Raw genomic sequence first — 22,309 nt, forward strand, 5'->3', positions numbered from 1 at the left:
TCAATCACCACAGGGACGGGGATGCTCCAGGTACAAGTTACTTGCAGTGTGCTCTCCTGTGCCTGAAACACCATCCAATTGCACCCACATTCTCCCTAGAACATGCTCCTGGCTTTCACAGTGCTCTGGGAATGCAAGTTACAGAGGTGCATGTAGGTGAATTTCCTTATCCATGAGTTCACTCAGCTGCATCTGCTTTGAAGAGCTCTTTGATATCCTGATCATCCTTTGGGAAAATCCTGCAAGTATTCTCTGGGCAAGTGTGGGGAAGCCCAGAGATGCATTTGGGGAGGTGAAGCACAACACCTTTTACAACATAAGCCTCAAGGCCTGTCACAGAGTGATGAGACCCCACAAGCCCAATGCTCACCACCCACAGAGCAGAGATGCTCAGCCTGTGGGTACCTCCAGCTCAGCCCAGCCTCCAGACTGCCACCCATCAGCAACTCTGCAGTGGCTACCCAAGGCTTGGGAACACACATCAGTGTCAGGCCATGCACCATTGTGCTCTTCTGCTGAATCTGCTCCTCCGGTCAGGTTTTAGCAGGCAATACTACAGAAAAAGCACCAATGGGTGCATTTCAGAGCTGGCCCACGTGAAGATTGCTTCCCAAATTATGTCTGACGTGCACGAACTGGTGGATGATGAACTCACTTGCCCTTGTATCGGCAGCAGTTAGACAGGACACAGCATGCCGAGAGCCAGGATTGCCCCACACAGTGTGCAGATACATGGAGGAGCACAGCTCTAGGGGCATCCACCTGGTGTCAGCCCTCTGAAACAGCAGCACTAAATGTTACTGGGGACTCCCACGTCTGTGCTGTCAGTGGGATTTAGTTTGAGGTCTGCCTTTTAGACGAGGGGCTCAGATGGGAAGCGTGGACTGTTTGCAAAAGCTATTATGAATTTACATTTTTGAGGAGACTTCCTCCTCCAGCGCATTGGGAAAACATCCAAGGGCCAGAGATACATGTTATTTCTCAGAAATGCTTATCTTCTTCTAAGCTCTTATAGCCCACTCTTGGCCCGGACAGAGCATTTTAACAGCAAGAAAAAGCCTGTCCTGGGTCTCCAAATTCTCCTGCAGCTCCTTGGAGGAGCCCTGCCCAGCGAGGGCCCTGTGGAGGGACACACAGAGCTTGGCAGACTTTCTGCTGTGCTTCATCTCAAGAAAGTGGGACAGAAAGTCAGAGCTGCTGCTTTTTAATTTTGAAGGAGTGGAAACTCTTTTCAAAGCCTCCCTGAAAGGCTGTTTTGTTTCTGTGTTTCCAAATGAAACCCTGGCGCTTAGCTTCAGGGAGCATTTTGTTTCCTGTGTTGAACTGACCTGAAACCCCGGGGTTTGACAGCTCCCTTCCATGTGTGGCTGCGGCCAAGGTGGCTCCTGGTGAGGGGCAGTGGGCTCTTGGAGCTGTGGCTCCTGCTCTCTGAGTCGAGGGCTCCTATGATGCTCTTTTGCCCTTAGACACCACATGCCAAGGACATGCTCTCTCATGTTTTGTTAAGCAGATGCAATAGCAAATACTCGTTGCCAATGCTGAAGCAATAACACGGTATAATTAGATTATGGAGTAGTCCAATTTCATTGAAACTGCCAAGAAATGTAGTGCTTCCTTTTTGTATTCCCACCAGAGATCAATTTTCACTGTAGAAAATGTTGATTTCATGCACATTCATTTCTGGAGGAAGTTCTGTTCAGGGGAATCATGCAGTGACAGGACAAGGGGGAATGGCTTTAAACTGACAGAGGGGAGATTTACATTAGACATTAGGAAGAAGTTCTTCCCTGTGAGGGTGCTGAGGCGCTGGCACAGGGTGCCCAGATTAAGCTGTGGCTGCCCCATCCCTGGCAGTGTTCAAGGCCAGGTTGGATGGGGTTTGGAGCAACCTGGTCTAGAGGAAGGTGTCCCTGCCTGTGGCAGGGGGTTGGAGCTTTAACGTCCCTTCCAACTCAAACCATTCTGTGACTATAATTCTATGACTAGTCCTTACTCCAGCTCAGCAAAGGCAGTCCTTGAAGATCTGCAATACTGAAGCCTTGCTTGATCACATGGAGCAGCCACACAACACCTGATGCACATTTAGACAGGCCTTCGTCTCTAGAAAACCCGTATACTTCCACACTAAGGAGTTTTACCCGTCATAAGCAGCCAGAATTCTTCCTAAACCACTTTTGTCTGAACACCAGCTTTCAGTAGATGTGAGCCCATGTCAAAGACATGAATATCTCTCAATCATCAGCTGATGAAGAATTAGATAAACAGGGGTATGAAAATAGGGGTATAAGGATAAATTCAAAACTGTAGACATTTACAGCCTTTGACTTCTCTCCTTGGACAATCTGAGATCAAACCATTTGCATCTTGAAGCAGATCTATCTGAACACGAGTCTTTACCTCATGGCACTTGAAGAACGGGGATGTCTCCAGCGTAGCACGGATGCCCTTCAACCGGTTAAGGTAACTGTTCTGGAATTGAAAAGACACAAACAAAACCCCCAAGCTGTCAGTGCTTCAGGAAGCCTACATAAAACTGCTGCACGGGGCAGGCAGGAACATCACCCCTCCCAGCACCCTCTCCAGGACACCAAGTTTGCATGGAGAGATGCTGGTGGTGTCCCTCAGCCGCCCTGTGCTCAGCATCCTCACACAGACCTGTCCTGTGGGAGTGTGTCCCCTCCTTTTCGGGATCCACTCATCCCTTTGGCCTCTACATCATCCTGTGAGCTCCTGCTGCTTCCAAAACTTAGCGAGAGCATTTGCTTGTGCTGAACCAGTCCCTTCTACAGACTTTTCCTCCTGCATCCATTGTGCTCCCAAGGAGGGAACAGCTAATTCAGCAGCATGCACAGCCAGGCTGCTTTTTAATCCCACCTGCACTCTTTTTAACAGGTCAACTCTTCACCTCTGTTGCCATTTTACTACTCAGTCAGCCAAGCATCGTAAGATGCTTCTGTAACTCCTTATCAGCACTTCTGCAAAGCTGCTACCATAGGTGGAAGTGCTTTCATACTGGTCAGCACACAGGTCAAGACCCAAGTGCCTGTTCAAGCATCCCTGCAAATTGCTTCAAAGGTGGCCTCTTTGATATCACGTTGAGGTTTAGATAGAAGGACTAAGTGCAGGAGCACACAGAACAGATATCTGGGCACTATAATACACCTGCATTTTCACACTTTGCATGGGGAGATGCACAGGGAGATGTATGGCAACGGTTTTGCCAAGGAGCCCAGTCTAGAGCCAGGGTATGATGGTGTGAGCGTGCTCTAAACTTTTGGGGGATAAAATGCAGCCAAGCAACTTCATTTGCAAATCCAGGAACAATCCCTGGGTATCTGTTGGCAAAGTGAATGTGCTTGGCTTGAAGGAGGCAGCCCCAAGGGCCGCTCCAGCTGCAGCCTTGTGTTTGTAGGCTTTATATAGTACAGCTTAAAATGGAAGTGCTTTGTCAAACAGGATATTTGACACAGTCAGTGTAAATTGTTTACTGCTCCATCTCTTACTCTCCTGGCAACATAGAGAAACTTGGGAAATGCTGACTGCGGCTCGGCCATGGGGAGGGCACGTGGCACGGGTAGGGACATGCTTTGGCCACCCTTCCTGTGAGACCGAGGGCAGGGCAGCCTGCTTGGCCAGGGTGGGAGCCCCTGCCATCACATGCTGGTGTACAAAACAAGCTCAGAGGCTGCCGACAGCCCCATGGAGGAGGGGGCAGAGAATGGCTGTGCCTCCCAGCGGGTTCTGGAACCAACCCTTGAGCATCCTCAGCACAGTCAGACACGGCTGAAGCAGTGCTGCTGCAGCTAACGTGTCCCCTCCCAGCCCTCCGCTGCTCCCCCCTCATCCCCGTGCCAGGATGGGGTTTCTCTGTGCCAGTTTTCATGCAGCCGCCTATGGCAAGGAGCTGATGAGCTGAGGGCAGCCTCTGCAGGAGGAGCTGTCTCCAGGCAGCCCCCCAGCATCACCCACTCACCAAAACGTTGCGGTTTCCTCTGGTGAACTCCCTGAAGGCCTCTGTGACTTGCTCCTTTGTCCGTGTCTTCTTGAAGTCCCGGTTCACAGTGCCGTCCTCTTTCTTGAAAAGAAGGGAGAGCAGTGAGCAGGGTGGGGAGGGAAGGAGCTGGGACGGGACTGGTGTTTCAGCAGCCATGCATGTCTCTGAGTAGGATGCAACCAGCCTTTTTGGCACCTGAAGGACCCGTCTACGCTATGACTATGAGCAGAAGCAGCAGTTCTCTGTCTTGCACATCCCAAATCATCCTACAGCTCTGCTGCATTGCCCCTTAATGCAAATGGCAAGTCTCCACTATCATATATTTGCTGAGGTCACCGGCAGTGTGGACAAACTACCTCTCACAGATCTGGTGCTTGCTGCCAGCAGGCTGGAGATCACTCATTTCTGGCCACACTGTGCGCAAAAGGCTTCCCTTCACTGCTGTGGCTGAGCACAGGCACCAACACCAGCCTCAGGCTGCACCCCTGCTTGGGGAGGAAAGCAGAGCACAACCACAGGAGGACAAAACTGAGTGCGAACAGAGACAACATCTCAGGGCTGGCACAAAAACCCTTCCATGCTAAGTCCTCCACAGACCACTGCAGCAAGGTGGAGACAAGGAGCAAGCCCCACAGCTGCCTTGCCTTTGATAGTCCATGGACAGCAACCCTCAAAGGCAGGAGCATGGTACCAAGATGCAGTAAGCAGCCTTGTGCTCTCCTCCTTTTCCCCGCAGGCACATCCGTGCTCCTGGCTGAACCTCTGGGCAACCTGTAGGTTGCTCCCCATTTCCCCAGGCCTGCTGATTTTTAGATCATCACGTTTCATTGTCTGGAGCAGCCATGGGTCAGGCAGGCAGAGCTCGCTTCCTGGATCCAGGGGCTATTTTAAACCACACGTGCTCAAGCTCACAGCTTCGCTTGCAGAGCTCCATCCCACTGCTCCAGACAGCTCATTTGCACACAATAGAGCAAAGGGACAGAGGCTAAAAAGACATCCTGTGGGCTGGGGAAGATGAAGTAAGGATGAAGAAGCACAGCAGAGGCTGGGGAAGAAAGAGAGCACAATGAAATCACCTGTCCCGAAGATCTTTGGGCCCTAGCTGGACTTTGAGACCCATCCAGGGAAGTACCCCTGGATGGGCCACGTGCATGGGGCTATGTGCATCCCTCTGGACAGAGGGCTGGCCATGGTAGCCAGTCCAGCTTGGGAGAAGCCCAAGTGTCCAGGCTGCGGAGACCTGGCAAAGCAAGCCTTGTACCGAACCCACACCTGATGTACAGTTTGGGATGAACCAAACACCACACTTCCAACTTCCAGCTTGCGTTTTGTGCAAAGGCAATAATGAAAGCAGTGTGTGAAAGGTCTCTGTCTACAGGAAAATCTTTGTTTGCACAGGGTGCAACCAATGTCAAACCACCCTGGACCCAGGCTGACCACCGCGTGCTGCCACAGGGCTTAAAAGCAAGGCTAGTGGCTGGCAGAGCACGGATCAGCAGGGGCTAGGGACAACCTTCTTGCAGGAGACCTCCCTGCCATAGCACCCATCCTGCTCATGGACCTCGCAGCTTTTGGCTGCGTCCTGTGAGGCAGCAAGCTGCAGCAGAGCAGGCAGAAGGCCTGCACGAGGATGCTCTGGTGGCACATACACGATGTACAGGGGAAGGGTGCTAAGCTGCTGTACGTCTGCTACGTGAGCCCTGACGTGGCAGTTCAGAACTCAACCCACCCTCTCCCGGGGGATGATAGATATCACTTTGGAGAAATGCCACAGCACTAATTTCACATGTAAAGAGCACAACTTTCCACAAAGCATCCAAGAAAGGAGATGGACTTCTAAACGCTCCTAAAAATAAATGAAACCCACAGATGGCCTTTCAGATAAGGCAATCTAGGCTTCAGGAAAGCCAAACAGCCTATCCGCAGTGCTGCTCCCATCATCACCCGCCTCCCGCAGTTTCCTTGCCCAGCCAGATGTTGCTGCTGTGGGGCTGACAACTGCCATGACATTTACAGGTGTCCGAGCCCCGAGGGGGCTGGCTTCCACACAGCACAAATGTGAGGGGGGCTGATAAGGGCTATGCAGCCTCCGCCCCACCGGCGATTCCAGTTTGCACTGGCGTCACTGGGGCAGGGTTTGGGTCAGCCAGCTCTGCCTCTGTGTCCTGCCTCAGATGGGGCTCATGAGCTGCCCACATTTGGAAAGCCAGGTGAGGGCTTTTTCAGGGGTTGTTCTGTGACCCTGCAACAGTCCCAGCCCCAGGAAATACCGTCCCACCATGGCTTCGCTGCAGGCAGTGGTGAATGGCTCTCGGACGAGAGAATCTGCTTAGAAGTGGCACTTATCATAGAATCTCAGACTAGTTTTGAGTTGGAAGGGACCTTAAAGCTCATCCAGTTCCAAACCCTGCCACAGGCAGGGACACCTTCCACTAGACCAGGTTGCTCCAAGCCCCGTCCAACCTGGCCTTGAACACTGCCAGGGATGGGGCAGCCACAGCTCCTCTGGGCACCCTGTGCCAGGGCCTCAGCACCCTCACAGGGAAGAATTTCTTCCTAATATCTATCTAAATCTCCCTTCTGTCAGTTTAAAGCCATTCCCCCTTGTCCTGTGCCCTTGTAAAAAGTCCCTGTCCAGACTTCATGTCAGCCATAGGCACTGGGAGCTGCTCTAAGGTCTCTCGGAGCCTTCTGTTCTCCAGGCTGAACAAGCCCAGCTCTCTCAGCCTGTCTCTATACAGCAGAGGTGCTCCAGCCATCAGAGCATCTTTGAGGCCTTCTCTGGACTCACTGGCGCAGGTCCAGGTACCCCAGAGCTGAACACAGTACTCCAGAACTAAACACAGTACTTCTTGCAATGAGCTGCATGAAGCTTCAACTGGGTCACCGGTTGTATTACTTTTAGTGTGGCAATTTCATTAACACCTACAGCTTCTGACAGTTTCAAGCTACTCCCCAAAGTTAGATGAGTGTCATTAACTCCTTTTGCACAGGAAAATTTCCATTTTAAACAGGAAGAACCGGATCCTCAAGGCCACATTGGAAAGCAAGAGGTCAGCCAGTAAAAGGTCCCAACCCTGAGCTGCCTGTTGACCTCACCTGCCCATGCTGTCCCTGCTCCTTCCCCTGTGCCCTCTTCCAGCCCATGCATCCACGACCAAATCCTGCCCTTCTCTTGCACAACGAGGTGCTCTCCTGTATCAGGCTCCAGCCATGATATTACCTGATATTAGAATCAGGCAGATTCACCCCTGCTCTTCCCATGGAAGCATCTGCAGCAGGAAAGAAAACATGGGGGGGCTTGTCATTAAATAATAGTTTCCTGAAATTTCCTCCAAGTACTCAGTAGCAACTCAGGGAATTGAAGGAGTGCTCCTTAATGTGGAGACCTGACTCCAGAAATAGGGCAAATACAAGGATGTGGCACAGCATGACCAGCCCTGCTGGCAAAAAAAAACAGCTGGGAACCAGCATGAACTGTTAATGCTTTAGCTTAGGGGGAAATAATCCAGAAGTGAGGGATTTAAGGAGAATTACAGTAATTAGAGCCTTGATCAAATTAGTCAGCCCCTAGCACAGCAGCAGCATTACTCCTGGAGGCCAGCACTTCCCAACATTGCTCAATTAAAGGGCTGCCCCACTGCTCACACCATGCGGCAGCTCACTTGTGGTCATCCAAAACAGAGGAGCAACTCTCACTGCTTCTTTATAGCTTTTATTTCCCTCCACGGGGCTTTTTGGCCTGTGTGGGAATACGATTTTGGGTTTGGTTTTCTTTTACACTTTTCATTTCAAGTGGTTCACATATGACCTGCTTTGCTCTAAAGGCCTTTAAATGTCCTCAGATCACAAGCTGAGAAGCACCGCTGGAGGCTAAGGGTGTATCATGTTGAACTATAAATAGACAGATATTCCTTTATAACAAGGAGAAGAAACAGTACATGGGAGCTTTGGTCCCATTGGCCCAATTCTTATTTATATAGCCTCAGTTTTCTAATAAGCACCAGTAAAACAACAGCATTTGGAATGCAAAACAGCAGCAGTGGGAACTAGGCAATGGGTTGCCCTGAGCCAGGGCAGCTCCCATCATACTTGCAGGCATCCATAGCAGAAAAGGGTCTTTGGGAAAGCTGCGGAGATAGGGAAGAGCTGTATGAGCAGGCAAGTGCCCTGACCCAATGTAGGCACTGCAGAAAGCTGCTATGGGGCACCACGGCCAGCAGCATCCCAGACAGGGCTGTGGGACAGGCAGGGGTACCTCACGTTGCTGACAGAAGACTCTTGATGGGGCTCAGCCCAAGGTCTGCTCCTTGGGTTTCCGAGGGTGGCTGAGTGAGGGATAAATGCACTGTCCTCTGCTGGCCATGAAACACTGAATGAAGAAGGTGCCCTCCTTCCTATGTGCAACATGCTCTGCTGGGCTTTCCACAGCCCAGGGACTTTGTCCCACACAGCAGTGCAGATGAGTCCCTTCCTACCAGTGGTTTGGTATGTGGGTAATCAGAAGTAGTGGCTCTGAGCGACCCAGTCCCGCTCATCACCTTTTAAACCTATGGTTTAACATGTGTTTGACCAGTGAGGTGAAAGAAAATACCACCAGGAAAGTCTACAAATCTGCTGTATAGGCTTTTTCAGGCAATGGCTTCCTTTGGTTTAATTCTATCATTGTTACACCACTATCTCCAGTCAGGAGAGGTGCAGGAGTTTAAGGCTGCAGCTGCAAAGACTCAGATAGATGTTCTGGGAGAATTCTGTCCAGCTCAGGAAAAAAAACAACCTGTCATCAAGAGAAAGAAACTTCTTCAACACAGATGCATGCAGAAACCAAACCATCATTTCTGCCAAGAGCAAGTGGCTGCCTTGAGCTACCACTGGGCCCCCAGCAGTGCCCCAAGCCTGACTTGCTGCAGACACAGTTTGACTGAGCTCCCCTCAGCTGCCAAGCCAACACCATGCCCCGGCATGTGATGAAACCCTTAGCTCAAGCATGGTACTACCTCTAACTCATGCTGGCTGGCTATCAAAAGTCATTAAGCCATTGTTAATGTTCACGCCAGTCTTTCTGCCCTAACACAACAGCTTTGAGGGTAGAGACCTAATTCTGTTCAAATGCGTCTCTCTGGAATAAAGCCTGCTTGCCAGGAGAAAAACTCCTGGGCTGGCTCATCTAATGGGGACACAAAAGCATCCCAGCAGGTGTCTCCAGCAACACGAGCTCTGAGCAAGAGCAGTCAGCAGGTTACACGTGTGGCAGAAAGTGCTGCTACTTGTGTTCACCCTGTTTCATAGGGCTCAGTTGCTGAATTTTTCCAGGCAGGGATGTAAATACATCCTCCTCATCAACTGGGGATAAATTCACAGTTCTGGCCCCAGATCAGCACACATTCAAGCTGGGATTCAGACTGACAGCTCAGTCTAGCAGCGCAGCAGTATCAAAATCAAACAACTAATTTGAGCCTTCAAGTTGGAAGACGGCACTTTGCATTTCACAGTCAAGGAAATCAACCAAGCAGCTGATTTAATGAGATTATGGCTAAAACTGTCCTCTTGCATTGGTGCCCTGAGGTCAACTGCACTCTCAGAAGAGCAGCTCTGCCGCAGGCCAGGTGCCTGACGAGGGTGGTTTGGCTTGCAGGCACCAGGGATGCCCTGAAGTGAGATGGTCTTGCCACCAACCTGCTGTGTGTGTGCCTCCGTGAGTGAGTTTGGTTACCAAATGCTCCCAGCAGCTGTTCCCCCTGCTCTGCACACCCAGAGCAGCCTCACCTTTATCCCCTCAATCCTGAAGCCCAGCGTGGCAGTCGAGCTGATGGTCTCCCTCCACTGCATGTAGCGGGGCTTGGTTACTGCCCGCAGCACATTCTCCTCCTCAGTTGGGGCATCAGGGTCCACCTCAATCATCTTCTGGTACATGTCCTTCCTCAGGCTCGGCTTCTTCCGGGCCTTTATCAGCTCCTCCTCCAAGTATGTCCTGCAAGGAAGGAAGGGAAACATTAGAAGGCCCTAGGACCACCAGAGAAGGTGCTACAAGCCCATAGACAGCCCTTGCCCCAGAAATCAGGTCAAGCCAGAAGAGCCAATATCTGTGGAATAAGGCAACACAAGCAATAACAGAACAAACCCCACTGCAGGTAAATGGATCCTGATTTAAATAGCACTCCATCAGCAACACCTGGTTATCTTCTCAGTTCATCAAGGAGCCACAACCAGTTTGGCAGTAACATGGGAGGTTACTCCTCACAGGTGCCCACAGTGTTACTGCCACCCCTTGTTCCTGAGGGGGCCTTGTCCTCTAATGCTCAGCAGACCTGAGCTCTCACACTTAATGGCTCTCACAAACTAAACATGGCTTTCAAGATGTGTCCACAAAAGTGCCCACATGCTCTAGGACCCATCTGAGTTGAAGGCAACAGGGAAGTTACCATCACTCCTGGGGCTAGGGTGTGGGGAAAGGAGGATGGAGAGTGCAGAGGAGTGTGCCAAGACCTTGGCTTTATGCATCCTTCAGAGGAGCACCACTCTGAGCCAGAGAATGCTAATGGAGAAATTCTGCACTCAGGCATGCAGAAAAGCATCATCTATAAAATAATACTTCCTGCAGCAGTAATAAACCACTATGTAACTCCTCTTGTGGCTCCCAAACCCACCCCAGCTCAGCCTGGCAGGTGCCCAGGCTCTCTCCAAACAGCTCATCAAGCTGCAGAAGATGCCCCAGCAAAATGACACAGGAATGCCTCCCCCCCATCTGTCACCTCCAAACTGCTCTACCCCTCACCATGTCCAGCTCTGCAGAAGGGCTATGCCCTCTCTCCATGTCCCTTGTGCCAAAATCCCTGCACTGAGAGTGAGGTTCACCTTCAGAACCAAGCAAAATGCATGGGGAGGATGCTAGGCAGACTACGTGGGATGGGGTTCCTGTGTTTCCCCCAGGCTAAGCAAGGCAAACTGGTGTCTTTTCTCAGGGCAGGGATATGCCATCCGCAGGGCACCAGCCCATTTGAAAAACACTGCAGGTGGACGTGATGAAAGGCTTCAGCAGAGATCACCAAAGCCAGGATTTCTGGGCAGGCAGAATAAAAGAGCAGAATAAAGCAGCGGTGTGCTCACAAGTGCTGCTCACGCTGCTCAGAAAGCTAGGTTGCCTTTTAATGAGAATGACAGATTGTCTGTGGTTTGGTCCCCCTGCATCGCTGCAGGCTTGAACCATCCCCGGGGCTTAAGACAGACAAAGTTTTGTTTAGGGGTGACTGAAGGTGGCTCCTGCATTCCAAAGCCAGGCTGGCAGGAAAGATCCAAACCTGTATCTACCCGGCAGATAGCTGCTGGCTCAGAGGAGAGGTTTAACAGCCTTGAGGTTTAGTTTATCTGCCCAGCTGTGAGGATGCCCCTCTCCCCAGCATTAGCCCAATTCACCCTCCCTCACCAGCTCCTTCCACAACACCATCTTACTGAATGACGATGATGATGGTGCCCAGCATATATGTCCCCTTGCCTACTCTGCCTGTCTTAGCTCCAAAAACCCAAGTGCCCAAATTACCCAACCTGTGATTTGTGTGCAGGAGGCTTTCCTCCTCCCAGAGATAGCCACAGGAGCACCTGGGCAGCATGTCCAGCAGGTCTTCTGGTGGCTGTCATCTCTGGGTCCAGAGTGGATCCCATCTCCTTCCCGCATCAGCATGGTATGTGCCAGCCAGGCACACGTGGCTGCGCTGGGGCCCCCTGCCCTTCTCTCCACCCCTCCGGTGGAAAGTATTCCTCGCCTCTTCCCTGCTGACAGCCCGACACGCCAGTTCGAGTTTCACATCAGGAATTCAGGAGGGGAAAAATAAAGATTCCTCTCTCCCACAGAAACCATCAGCTTTTCCAGCAGCACAAGCATCTCCACCGCGTCCAGGCTGCGCCTTAGCCAGCGAGGGGGGTCTCAACCCGCCCTGCCGCTAGCCTGCAGCAGACCCAGGGCTGAGCGGTGGTCCAAGGCTGCTCCAAAGCTGGCAGCCACCGGGGGTCACCAGCCCTGCTCACATTTGCTCTGGGACACCCTAGTCAGCTCAAAACATGCTGCTGGCCAAATGGCTGCAGCTTGGGATCTGTGGATGGTTCTCAGGGAGGACACGGGTAATGTTGCTCATCTGTTAGGAAACGTTTCAAGAACTGTGTGTGAAAGGCTCTAAACTACTTAGCACACACATTTTATCCCTCAAGTGTGCATGGGAGCAAAGGGTGAGCAGAGGGAAAGTGCCTCGCTTATGGAAGCTGTGCCATTCAAGTGTCTTTATTTCACCCCTCTGGCACCAGGGGCAGGATTTCCCACACCTTTTGCTCCCTGCCCCTTGGCTGTGTCCTCATGGGGCAGATAGGCACGTTGCAGGTTGTGTTTCAGCGAGTTTTACCCAGGAGATGCATTTGCTTTGAGTATCTCACCAAACAACATCCCCAGAGCCACTCACCTGACCCCCATTTTGCAGTCCATGACGCAGGGGGAGTCAAATTCAGCCAGCAGATCTTCCATCTGGTTGTATCGCTCCCCATCTTTCACCACGTCGCCATGGTAGGCGGGAACATAGGGCTTCAGGACATCATTCATCAGGCGGTCGAGGCAGCGCTGCTCGGATTCACAGTGCTTCTTCAGTATCCTGCCGTTGGCTGCTGCCTTGAAACTACCTGAGGGTGACAAGGGACAGTGTACACTTGCATTGGATGGTGGATGATGCTGTGCCTTCCCAAAACAAGAAAGGCAGCCCAGCACCCGGGAAGCATGTCCATTGACACCTGCACAAGAAAGAGTTCCCACAGGCTGGGACTTTCAAGCTCAAGCTGCCAGTGTCAGAGGTTTATAATCAGCAACATCACACCTTAAACAGGGCAGAGACCTGCCCTGCAGCACCCAACACATCTGCCTCACATCCTGTGCGTGCTCTGTGGTAGGTTCACACCTTTGTTTCTAGGCTCATGCATGGGGCATCTTTGTGCTGGGCAGCATCACCTGCTTTGTTGTGGATCAGCAAGAGCTTGGGTCTCACTCAAAGGACCCAGCTTTCTGCTGCTTGAGAAAATAGCATCAGTAATACCTTCTGGCCATGGGAGCCTGAAAGCACAGAGCACTGCACTTCCACGTCACCCTCCTTAATATTAGGTAAGTCACTCTCCTGGGATAGAGATGTGGGAGCTGAAATCTGTGACCTTCACGCAGCAGTCAGAAGCAATTCTGGCCAACAAAGCCCATTAACCTGAGATAATGAAGAGCCTTTCCCCAGCTCTGCCCCTCCCCATGCTCTGTACCTGCGTGTCCCGCTAGCTGGATCCAAGGATACTTCTTCTTGAAAGACATCACAAATGGGGACCAGTGCACCATATTCTTGATCTTCCTCCATGACTTGCTCTAAGGGGAAAAAAAAATATTGAAGGTGAATGCAATGTTTTAAGCTTTTACCGTCTGTAAAGTCACTTCAGGCAGCACACAGCTGTTTTGGACATGGGAAGAGGCCCCAGAGCCAGCGCAGGATGGAAGCAAAGAGAGAAGCTGCTCTTTTCCCATTGCCCTGTGCCAAGCCGGAGCCTCTATATTCAAAAATCACAAGTAACTTCACTGAAGTGGATGGCGTTACAGTCTTGTTCCAGTTGGCTGCTGCTGCAGAGGACCCAGCCATCCGCACTGCTTTGTCTCGGCTCCCCGCATCCCTCTGGAGAAGCAGCGGGGACATTAACCCATCCTTGGGTACCACAGTTAGATCACTGCAGACGGAGCAGGGAGGGGAGCCCAGGATTTCTCCCCGGCCACATAACTCACCTCCAGCTTGTGCAGGGAGCAGGAGATGCTCACACAAGCGGGCAGAGGCTCACTGCCTGGCTTTTGAACCCCACTGAATGTCAGCTGCTTTGTCCATTAAGCTGGCAACCCACGTGCCGCCGACCCGCCTGCTCCAGCCCATCTGTAACTACGTTTTAGGGAACAATTCCCTTCTGACATGTTGTGTTTCTCGCCAGATAGATGGCACAAAACTATTTACATGAGTGTAACAAGGGCTGCATCAGACATACGAAAGCCTCCTTCGAAGGCTCTTTCCTGCGAGAGTTTTTCCCTGGATTGTTCTAGGGAACAGGCCACCAGTAAAGGCAGGGGGATGACCTCTTATCTCAGCCCCAGAAGGCGACAGCACAAACAAATCCGGCAAACAATATGCAACGGTGACAATGGAAAAATGCCTCCTTGCAGGAGCTGGGACAAACAGATGGTGTAAGTCCTGGCTGCTCTGAGCTACTGGGTTCAGCTGAAAGCCTGCAGATAAAATTATCCTCATTTGCTCCGCTCTGAAGGCATGGGAAGGAGCCTTCCAGAAAGCCCAAGTAATCTCTTCCTCGTGTTTGGAGAACCAGCCCCTGTTCCAGTAATGCCTCGCAGACAGGCGCGGAAGAGCCAGCGGCCCTGACTTGCAGTTTGGATGCTTGTTGGGGGTGAACTCACGGCACAGGAATCCGTACTGGGAACTGCTGACATGTTTAAACGGCGAGGAAGAAGCCAGACGAAGTGTTTGAAGTGTGGAAATCACATCGGGTTACCCCTGCACCATGCAGCAGCCCCAGTGGGGAGTGGGGGCACATCGCACAGAGAGGCAGGGGCTGCCTGCACGGTGAGGACCAGGGGAGGGAGAGGGGAAGAAGAAAGGTCCTTCCCCACCTCCCAGCTCGGGAGGAGCAGGGTGGCCCTTCCCTGGATGGCTGCCCGTGGCCCGGCGCGTCCCGGCGTGCCCTGGCACTGGGACAGCACTGCAGGAATTTGGCACGCAGCTGCCCAAGCGCGGGGTGACACCGGGCATCCCCTGCGCCCAGGCTCCTCCATGCCACGGGTTTGCTCTGCCACCCAGCTTGCTTGCTTTGGCAGGGGGGCCGGGCAGTTCCCTACCTGACATGAGGATGAATGTTTTTATTTCCAAACAGAGTGCCAGAACTTGTGTGCTTTAGCTGTTCTTTGTTCTCCCTTTGGCAGAAAGTGGGAGGGAAGTGGGGGGGGGGGGTGTCCCCTCCTTTTGTTTTTAAAATAGTAACATCAAGTCCTGGCTGATGTCATGAAGAAAAGAAGGGGGAAGAAAAAGTCTCAGAGGGAGTTTGGACTCCAGATGAGTGGGACCCACCTCCTCTAAAACAAGGAGAAGGAATCCTCCCCCCACTTACTGCACAGCACCATAAGTCACTCCGTCCCAGGAAACACGCCAAGGCAACGTGTCTTCCCAGGCCAAGAGTTTGTTTTTCGATGGTTAGAGCTTTATAGCTTGAACCTTGAGCAAAGCACAGACAGAATGAAGGCAACCAGCCCCTGAAGCAGGACAAGCCGAACTGGCTTCCCCCACAGGGGTTTTCCTAGGAGTGATGCACTCCTGGAGCCCCCCAGAGACACAAACCACCGCAACAGCCTTTCTGCTGAGCTGCACAAGACAAAAGCAGTCACTGAGCACACCCACATGAGAAGCAGGTTGCATGTCCCTGTCGCTATACACTGAAGGAATCATTTTCATCCAGGCACTACCTAGTTTCAGGCACACCTTTGGCCATGCATTTCCAACCCAAGTTTTAAGGACATGTTTAATGACTTAATTTATGGGGAAGCTTGAGGCAGCTTTGTCCACCTCAAGTCCCTCCCAACTTGCTGGAAATAGACTGTGTAGCAAGTTGTGGCCACTGCAGCAAGCTGTGGCTTCATGCAGCCACTTCCCCACCGCCATCGTGGGGACAGCCACATGGGCACTTGCAGGAGAGAGGAAGGACCATCCCCGCTGCAATCCCCTCAAGAGTGACAGTGACCAATACCCCCAGTGATCCTGCCACCCTCTTTGCCTGAAGATTCTCCCCAGGTAAGAAGTTGCTCCATGAGGTCATCCTTCGTACTTTCCCTGCTGCTTCAAGAGAGACGTTAATGTGGCTGTGAACCACTGGCAGGGTCCTCCACAGCCACTGGGGATGGCTGAGAGCTTCCAGCTAGAGGTCTGTGTTTATTCAAACACTGGCCTCTGTTCAGAAATCTGTCTCAAAGCTGACAACTTGGGATCCCGGTCCTGCCAGCCCCTGTGTGGGGCTCCTGCAGCTGGCTATGGAAAATCAGAGCCGCGAGGTTCACACCACTCCAGTTGGACTCCATGGCCATGTGCAGGAAACAGCCCCTCTGTGCTGCGTGCCTCCTGCCCTATTAATATACAAAGCACTATTAATATACAAAGGGAGCATTAAAGCTATTTACAGTAAAGAAATCTTCTTTAACCCGGCCCGTCAGGAACCATAAGGGCATCGCCTCCAGGCTCTTCTGTGACTTTTGGTTTATATTTGAAGGAATTATTGCACACAGGTGCAGGAGCACACGGGCAGCTGTATGCTGTATGCACATGGTGGAGGGGTTACCTGCAACAAACCCCCCCCCCCGACTCAGACTAAAGGATTTTAGTGTGAGGTGTCCCTGCCCATGGCAGGGGGGCTGGAACTTGATGATCTTAAGGTCCTTTCCAACCCTAACTATTCTGTGATTCTATGATTTTTCCCCACACTGGCAAGAACAGCTTTGCGGGTGGTGTTACCAAGCGATGCTGCTGAAGGCCAGCTACGGGCTCTTCTAGTTTGCCTACGAGGAAGTGAGCAGGCAGGTTGTCGTGCTGAAAGCCAAGCATGCTTCACACTCTTTTGCATGATCAAACTCTGTGCCTGCCTGTGGCACCCTGCACCCAAATCCAGCTCCCTGGTTGTTTTCCCTCCTGCAAAGCTCCCTAAGCCATGTTGACTGCATGTGGCCTGTGTAAGCAGTGAACACGCACGAGGTGTCTGATGAAATTCCACACTTTTCATTTAAAACCTGTTCCAGCATCAGCAAATGACTGATTAGCTGTTAGGTAGCAAGTTAGTGACTCTGAAATATATTTAGTGAGGAGCGGCACAGTTTTCCCTCATCATCTGCCACATGGAAATGAAGCTGAGCAACTGTCAGAACCAGCTCTAAAAATGAACTTCCAAGGGTTCTGCAGCACTCTGCTTCTGTCTCTGCCCTCTTACAGCTTTCACTTGCCCTGGAGCACGGTGCCCCAAGCTGGAGGTGGGATACGGGCCAGAGGAGTTAAGCCCTTCCAGTGAGCACCCACAATTGGTCAGTGGGAGAGGGGTGCTGGGAAAACAATTTTATCTGCTGCATGTTTAACTTTACTTATCTGAAGCTGAAAGCAAACTCTAGGCTTTCCCCATCTGTCAACAGAGCTTCATATGGAAAGAACAACACAGGAGAATTTAGTGCCAACCCAGAAGGTCAGAGGATATATTGTGTTTAATTAGATTAAACAAAAAGCGACTGATGAGCTCAGCGCTCACTGTACATTTTCCCTACAGCATATGGCATTCCTTTAATGTCTGCTTGCAGGGTTTGTGCCTTTCTGGGACTGCCTGTCGCCTCCCTTTCCCAGCACGGATGCTGGTGGAATTTGACTGGTGTGATTCCCTGTGCACGGAGCCAGCGGGGTGCTCTTTCCTTTCCATGCATTCGGCCAGAGAGATAGGCAGTAACTGATTTAATTTGCTGAAATTATGGTTTCCTACAGTTTTATGGGACCAAATGTTCCTGGAAATAGCAGGAGCTGGACCTGTATTTCAGTGCTTTTGATTAACTAGAGCATGCACCATCGGAGGCAAGATTACACAGCTGGGGCAGGGGATGGGAAAGAGTGGGAGCAGTGTTCAGTTAAGGATTTTCCCCATTCTGAAAAGAACCTCAGCTCTTTTCTCCCAGGAAGATCCTGAAATAGCACAGGATCAGAACAGACGGAGGAAAACTATGAGGAGACACCACTGCCCACTGCTTCTCCTGGCTTCAGTGCAACTGCTGCAGCACAGGGGCTTGCACGAGTGACACCCCGGCTTTCCCTTCACCCGCACCACCACCCTTGCTCACTCCCCAGTCACCAGGGGGACTCTCCAACCACGCTCCCATGGGGCTAGTGAGGGTGGAAGGTACAGTGGGCCTGCTCGGCTCTTCGCTTTCACTTCCAGCTCTTCCAGAAGGAGAGGTGCAGCCCTGCGGTGCCAGGAGCCCCTGTGGGAAGGGGCTTTTGGCACAGCTCAGAAGTGCTCCAGGATGTTTCACTCACTGAGCTGCTCCTTGTGTCTGAAGCCTTGCTGGTTTAAAAGACAATGTGGTGAGCAGCTCAGAAGGCAGGCTTTGTGCTGGGGAGCCCTCTTCTTCCACAACTGAAGAACTGGGGGGAAGCGTTTGCCCACGGAATTCACTCGGCGTCAGCCTGCTCTGTGGCCCCTCGGACACAGCCAAGGAAAAAGAGGCCATTTAGTTTTCCATGTTTAAAAGAATGAATGTGTTTTCTTCTGGTCTTTAAAAAGTAGTTAAGGTTTCCCTAGTGATGATTGTTTCCCTTGACTGGGAAAAAGCTTGTCACTCCTCCAGCGCGGTGAGGAGGCCAGCTTTGTTCATTGTGCTGGGTGCTGGGTGCGGAGGGCAGCGGGGCAGAGCTGGCAGGTACCATGGAATGCCTCCTCCTGGCGTGTCCTGGCATGTGGGCGATCAAAATGCAGGATCCTGGCTGAAAACCCTCCTGTGATGCACTCCGGAGCGCAACTGCTGAAGTGGTGCAGAGCTGAGGTTATGCCCTGCTTGGCTTTGCCATCTCTCAGCCCCCTGAACACCTCCTTCTGTCCAGGCAGCAACAGAAAGAGCCCAGTGACTGCTTCAGAGGCTGTGATCACTGCCCCTGACGCTGGCAGCAAGTGGCAGCCCCTGTTTTACATCATCTTCTTCCTATGCAAACTCCCCTTATCCATGCCAATGCATTTGCTTCTGTACTGCACAACCACTAAACAGCCTTGTTTTGGCCAGAGGAGCAGCTTGCAATGGGAAGGTTGTGGATCGGGAAGCATTTTTTGGTTTAGTCACACAAGGCATTCAATAAAAATCTGAGCAGCTCTCCAAAACCTGGCAGAGGCAATGCCAGTCAGGCTCTCATGGCCGCCGTTGAGCAAACATAAAGTGAGGCCCAACGACTGACTTCACTCAAGTGAATATAAGGAAATGCAGTTTGATGACTGAAAGGCATTTCTGGGTGCCCAGCCATCCAAGTCCCAACCCCTGAGCCCCACTAGACGAACTGTCTTGATGGCTGGGGTGTAGGAGCTCCTGCTGGGGCATCACAGCTTCTGCTGCTTCCCAAGGACTCTGTCTCATTTAGAGAGAGAGAAAATCCCAACAGGTGCATTATTTCTTTTACTTCAGATGCTTTGTTTTCCAGAATAGTCTCATTTTAGCCAGCGAGGACTTTGGCAGGAGAGAAGCCACTCCCCTCTTGGCTTTGTGAGGACTGCCCTTTTCTCCATTGGGAGCAGGCCCACCAAGACCAAAGATCTCGGGTAGAGGGTCATAGATAAAGCTACCGCCTTTCTTGCCATCCACAAGAGACCAGCATGCGTGATAGAGGAGCCTCGATAAAACCCCATGAAAGCCAGGAACATCTGCTCGTATCATTGAAACAATATTCCAGAGTATTGGAAAAAAAACAGGAGCTTGTTGCAGGCTCCCTCTTCCTGCTTGTGGTGGAAGCGAGGAGCATTAGAAGCAGCAAAGGCAGATGAGTGAGCAGCAGTCCTTCGGCTTGACCTCCCCTATCACAATGGAAGGAAACGGAGCGGCTGTGGGAGCCAGCTGCACAGAAGTCACCCATCAGCTAGAAGGACGTTTGCAACCTCCTCACCCACAGAGCGCAAGCAGAGCACAGCAGCGGTGTGGGCCCCGTGTCAGTGCCACTCTTGGGGTTCACCGTTGCGTTAGAGCTCTCTGTCCAATTTGGCAAAGAAGGAAAGAAGCCAGAAAAGCCTAAGAGAGAGCACTGGAGCTCAGAGGCACAGCCTCAGAGTCATGGCTGTCTCCATGAGGCATTCCTTCCTTTACTTCAGCAAAGCCGAAAACCTCCTAGTGCAGATCAGCCGCAAGTGACTTTCCCATAAAGCCGGTTGAATTATTAATTGCCAGCATTAGACACATTCAGCCTACTTTCCTGAGTCGGAACTGATCCAGATCTCTGGAAATGTATTTGTTACTCATTAAGCACACACAAATAAGGTTTGTTAAGCAATTTTCAGCTTAGAGAAGGTAAGTGAATAATTCAGAAATGGCTAATCGCTTTTGCTGCACTGCTACGTAGGATGTACAGTGCTTCTTCCTCAGCAAGCAGCTAGCTTTTAAAAGCCAGCAGATGATTACAATACTTGCTGGTAGCCAAAAATGGGCCTTGGTGACCTGGTTTGTGAGGAGTCCTGGAGCGCTGCAGCCCATCTATGCAACACGCTAGTGCTCAGAGCTGTAGGCAGCCAGATCAAGCGTCCAGCTGAGAAACACAATGTGCTGTCCAAAGATCTGACCCCGTATCAGGGAGCTTGTCATCGGCGTTGATGGAAACTGCTCTGTTTCCATCTGGAGACTTGCGTTTGATCCCTTTCCCAGTTCCAGAGTATTCACCGCTGTCTTTTTCTGGTTCGTAATGTCATTTCTGCTCACTGGCTCCTCTAGCAGCGCAGCCCAAGCTGCGGATGTGGGCTCCTGAGCTCTTCAATCTCATCCTGCTGGTGGAGAAGAACCCCCCCATCCTTCCCAATCCTGACACTGTAAATCCCAGGAGCCCAATCCTGCCACTATAAATCACTGTAAAATGTGAGAGCTAGCACTCCCTCTGGGACCAGAATACATGCCCTTCTTGACACCAAACAACTGCCTCAGTCTCTGGTCACTTGATTTGAAAGCCAGCTAAAGGCCAGAGCTGCAGTTTAGGATACAGAAGAGATTCAGCTCCTAAAAGTCACAACAGAGTGTTCCAGTGGGCAGTGGTTTGGCAGAGCACACAGCCTTCCTGCAAGAAACGGCCTTCACACAAGAACTCTGCTCTTACAAGCCAAGCAGGTGGGACAGAAGCTGTAGACTTTGCTGGGTCCTCCCAAGGGATGGCCAGGACCCCTGGGTCCTCTGGGAAGGGGGCTCCCTGGCACAGGGTATGTTGGGAAGCAACACAGGTGCTCAGACCAGCAGGAGATGGTAAAGTACCAGTTATTGCCAATCTAGTTTGTTAAGAATGGGAGATAGAGTTACCCATAGGATTCAGGTTGCCAAATACCCTCTTCTACATTTGAAGGCAAGTTTTTAAGGATTTAAACCAAGATGCTCCATTTAGAGTCTTCTTAAAGGAATTTTGGGTCAGAGACATCAAACACAGAAGTGATATCAATGAGTAGAACAAAGCAGCTTCTAATGCTTGGTTTTCTGAGTCTGATTTCTCTTTGTCTGTTTCAGGAGGTGACCCAGAAATCTTGGGATTGGACTAGTCTGCTCTCTGACAAGGGCTATGACATGAACTGAAATGCCCAGAGCTCATGCCCCAAAGAAGTGGGGCATAGATGGACTCCCTGCCCCTCAAGGCCCATAGCAGGCACACACTACAGTGTGATGCTACATCACTCATCCATTCAGCCTGACTTATTAGCAGGCAGGGTGGACATGGGCCAGACCATGCAGCCACTGACATCCAGTACTATTGTAGCCATATGAAGTATTTCCTCTGGCATTAGCACAGAAGGCATTGATATGGATGCTGTAAATACAACACCCTAAAAGCATAATGCCCATAAGCCGTGATGATGCACAAGCAAGGTTATGCAAAAGCAATGCCAAGTCATGCAATGTCAGTGAAGCGACCTGCAGGAGAAGCTGGATGAGAAAGGCCTGGCTTTTAGGCTTGAGTTTTCCTGTTGCTGAAACCCCCAGCAGCTCGCACTGGTCTTGGACACATTTCCATTGTTGTTGGCCATAAGAGAACTTCACTTTGTGGAATATGCGAGTGAGAAATGCATCTCTCTTCCATGAGCAAGTGAAACGTTTAGATGTGCTTTAAGTGCCTTGGGCTGGAGTGGGAAGGCAGCGATGGAAGGAAATAAAAAAGAGCCAGGCTATGGCTGTGGTAATTTGTTTAGAATAGAAGAATTTTTAAATTAGTCATAAGCCCTGAATGTACCCACATTTACTGGGTATATGAAGTGTAAAAAGCTGATTTAGAAGAGCAGTTATAAGTTTCATAAACATGACTAAACTCTAAAGCTGAATGTTCAGCAGGCGTGACCTTTTAATTCCCCCTTAAATCAGTTTAGCACTCTCATTTGTGTTTGGAGTCCCTTGTGTTTGGATAGCACTTTGATGATTTAAAGTACTATTTAGAGTTTTATTGTCTCTGCTGCTTCAGAGCTAGGACCGCAAATACTCTGCTAAGTGGCTGGAGGAGTTTCTGCTTATGCAGGCGCTGCTGG

At 51.2% G+C, this 22,309-nt stretch overlaps 1 protein-coding gene across 1 annotated transcript in view; it reads right to left on the minus strand.

Moving 5' to 3' along the window:
- ITPKB (inositol-trisphosphate 3-kinase B) overlaps positions 1 to 22,309 on the minus strand; it is a 68,630-nt gene that overhangs the window by 2,542 nt on the left and 43,779 nt on the right. Inside the window, exons 3-7 of the mRNA XM_061475183.1 lie at positions 13,274 to 13,373; positions 12,442 to 12,655; positions 9,761 to 9,965; positions 3,974 to 4,075; positions 2,398 to 2,469 (exon numbers count right to left, since the gene is read on the minus strand). Coding sequence (XP_061331167.1) covers positions 2,398 to 2,469; positions 3,974 to 4,075; positions 9,761 to 9,965; positions 12,442 to 12,655; positions 13,274 to 13,373 — 693 coding nt within the window. The remainder of the gene's footprint in view (positions 1 to 2,397; positions 2,470 to 3,973; positions 4,076 to 9,760; positions 9,966 to 12,441; positions 12,656 to 13,273; positions 13,374 to 22,309) is intronic.

The sequence above is a fragment of the Pezoporus flaviventris genome, unplaced genomic scaffold (assembly GCF_033815535.1).
Source record: "Pezoporus flaviventris isolate CSIRO_AGI_PZ_B2104156 unplaced genomic scaffold, CSIRO_AGI_Pfla_v1 ptg000083l, whole genome shotgun sequence".
Lineage (NCBI taxonomy): Eukaryota > Metazoa > Chordata > Aves > Psittaciformes > Psittacidae > Pezoporus > Pezoporus flaviventris.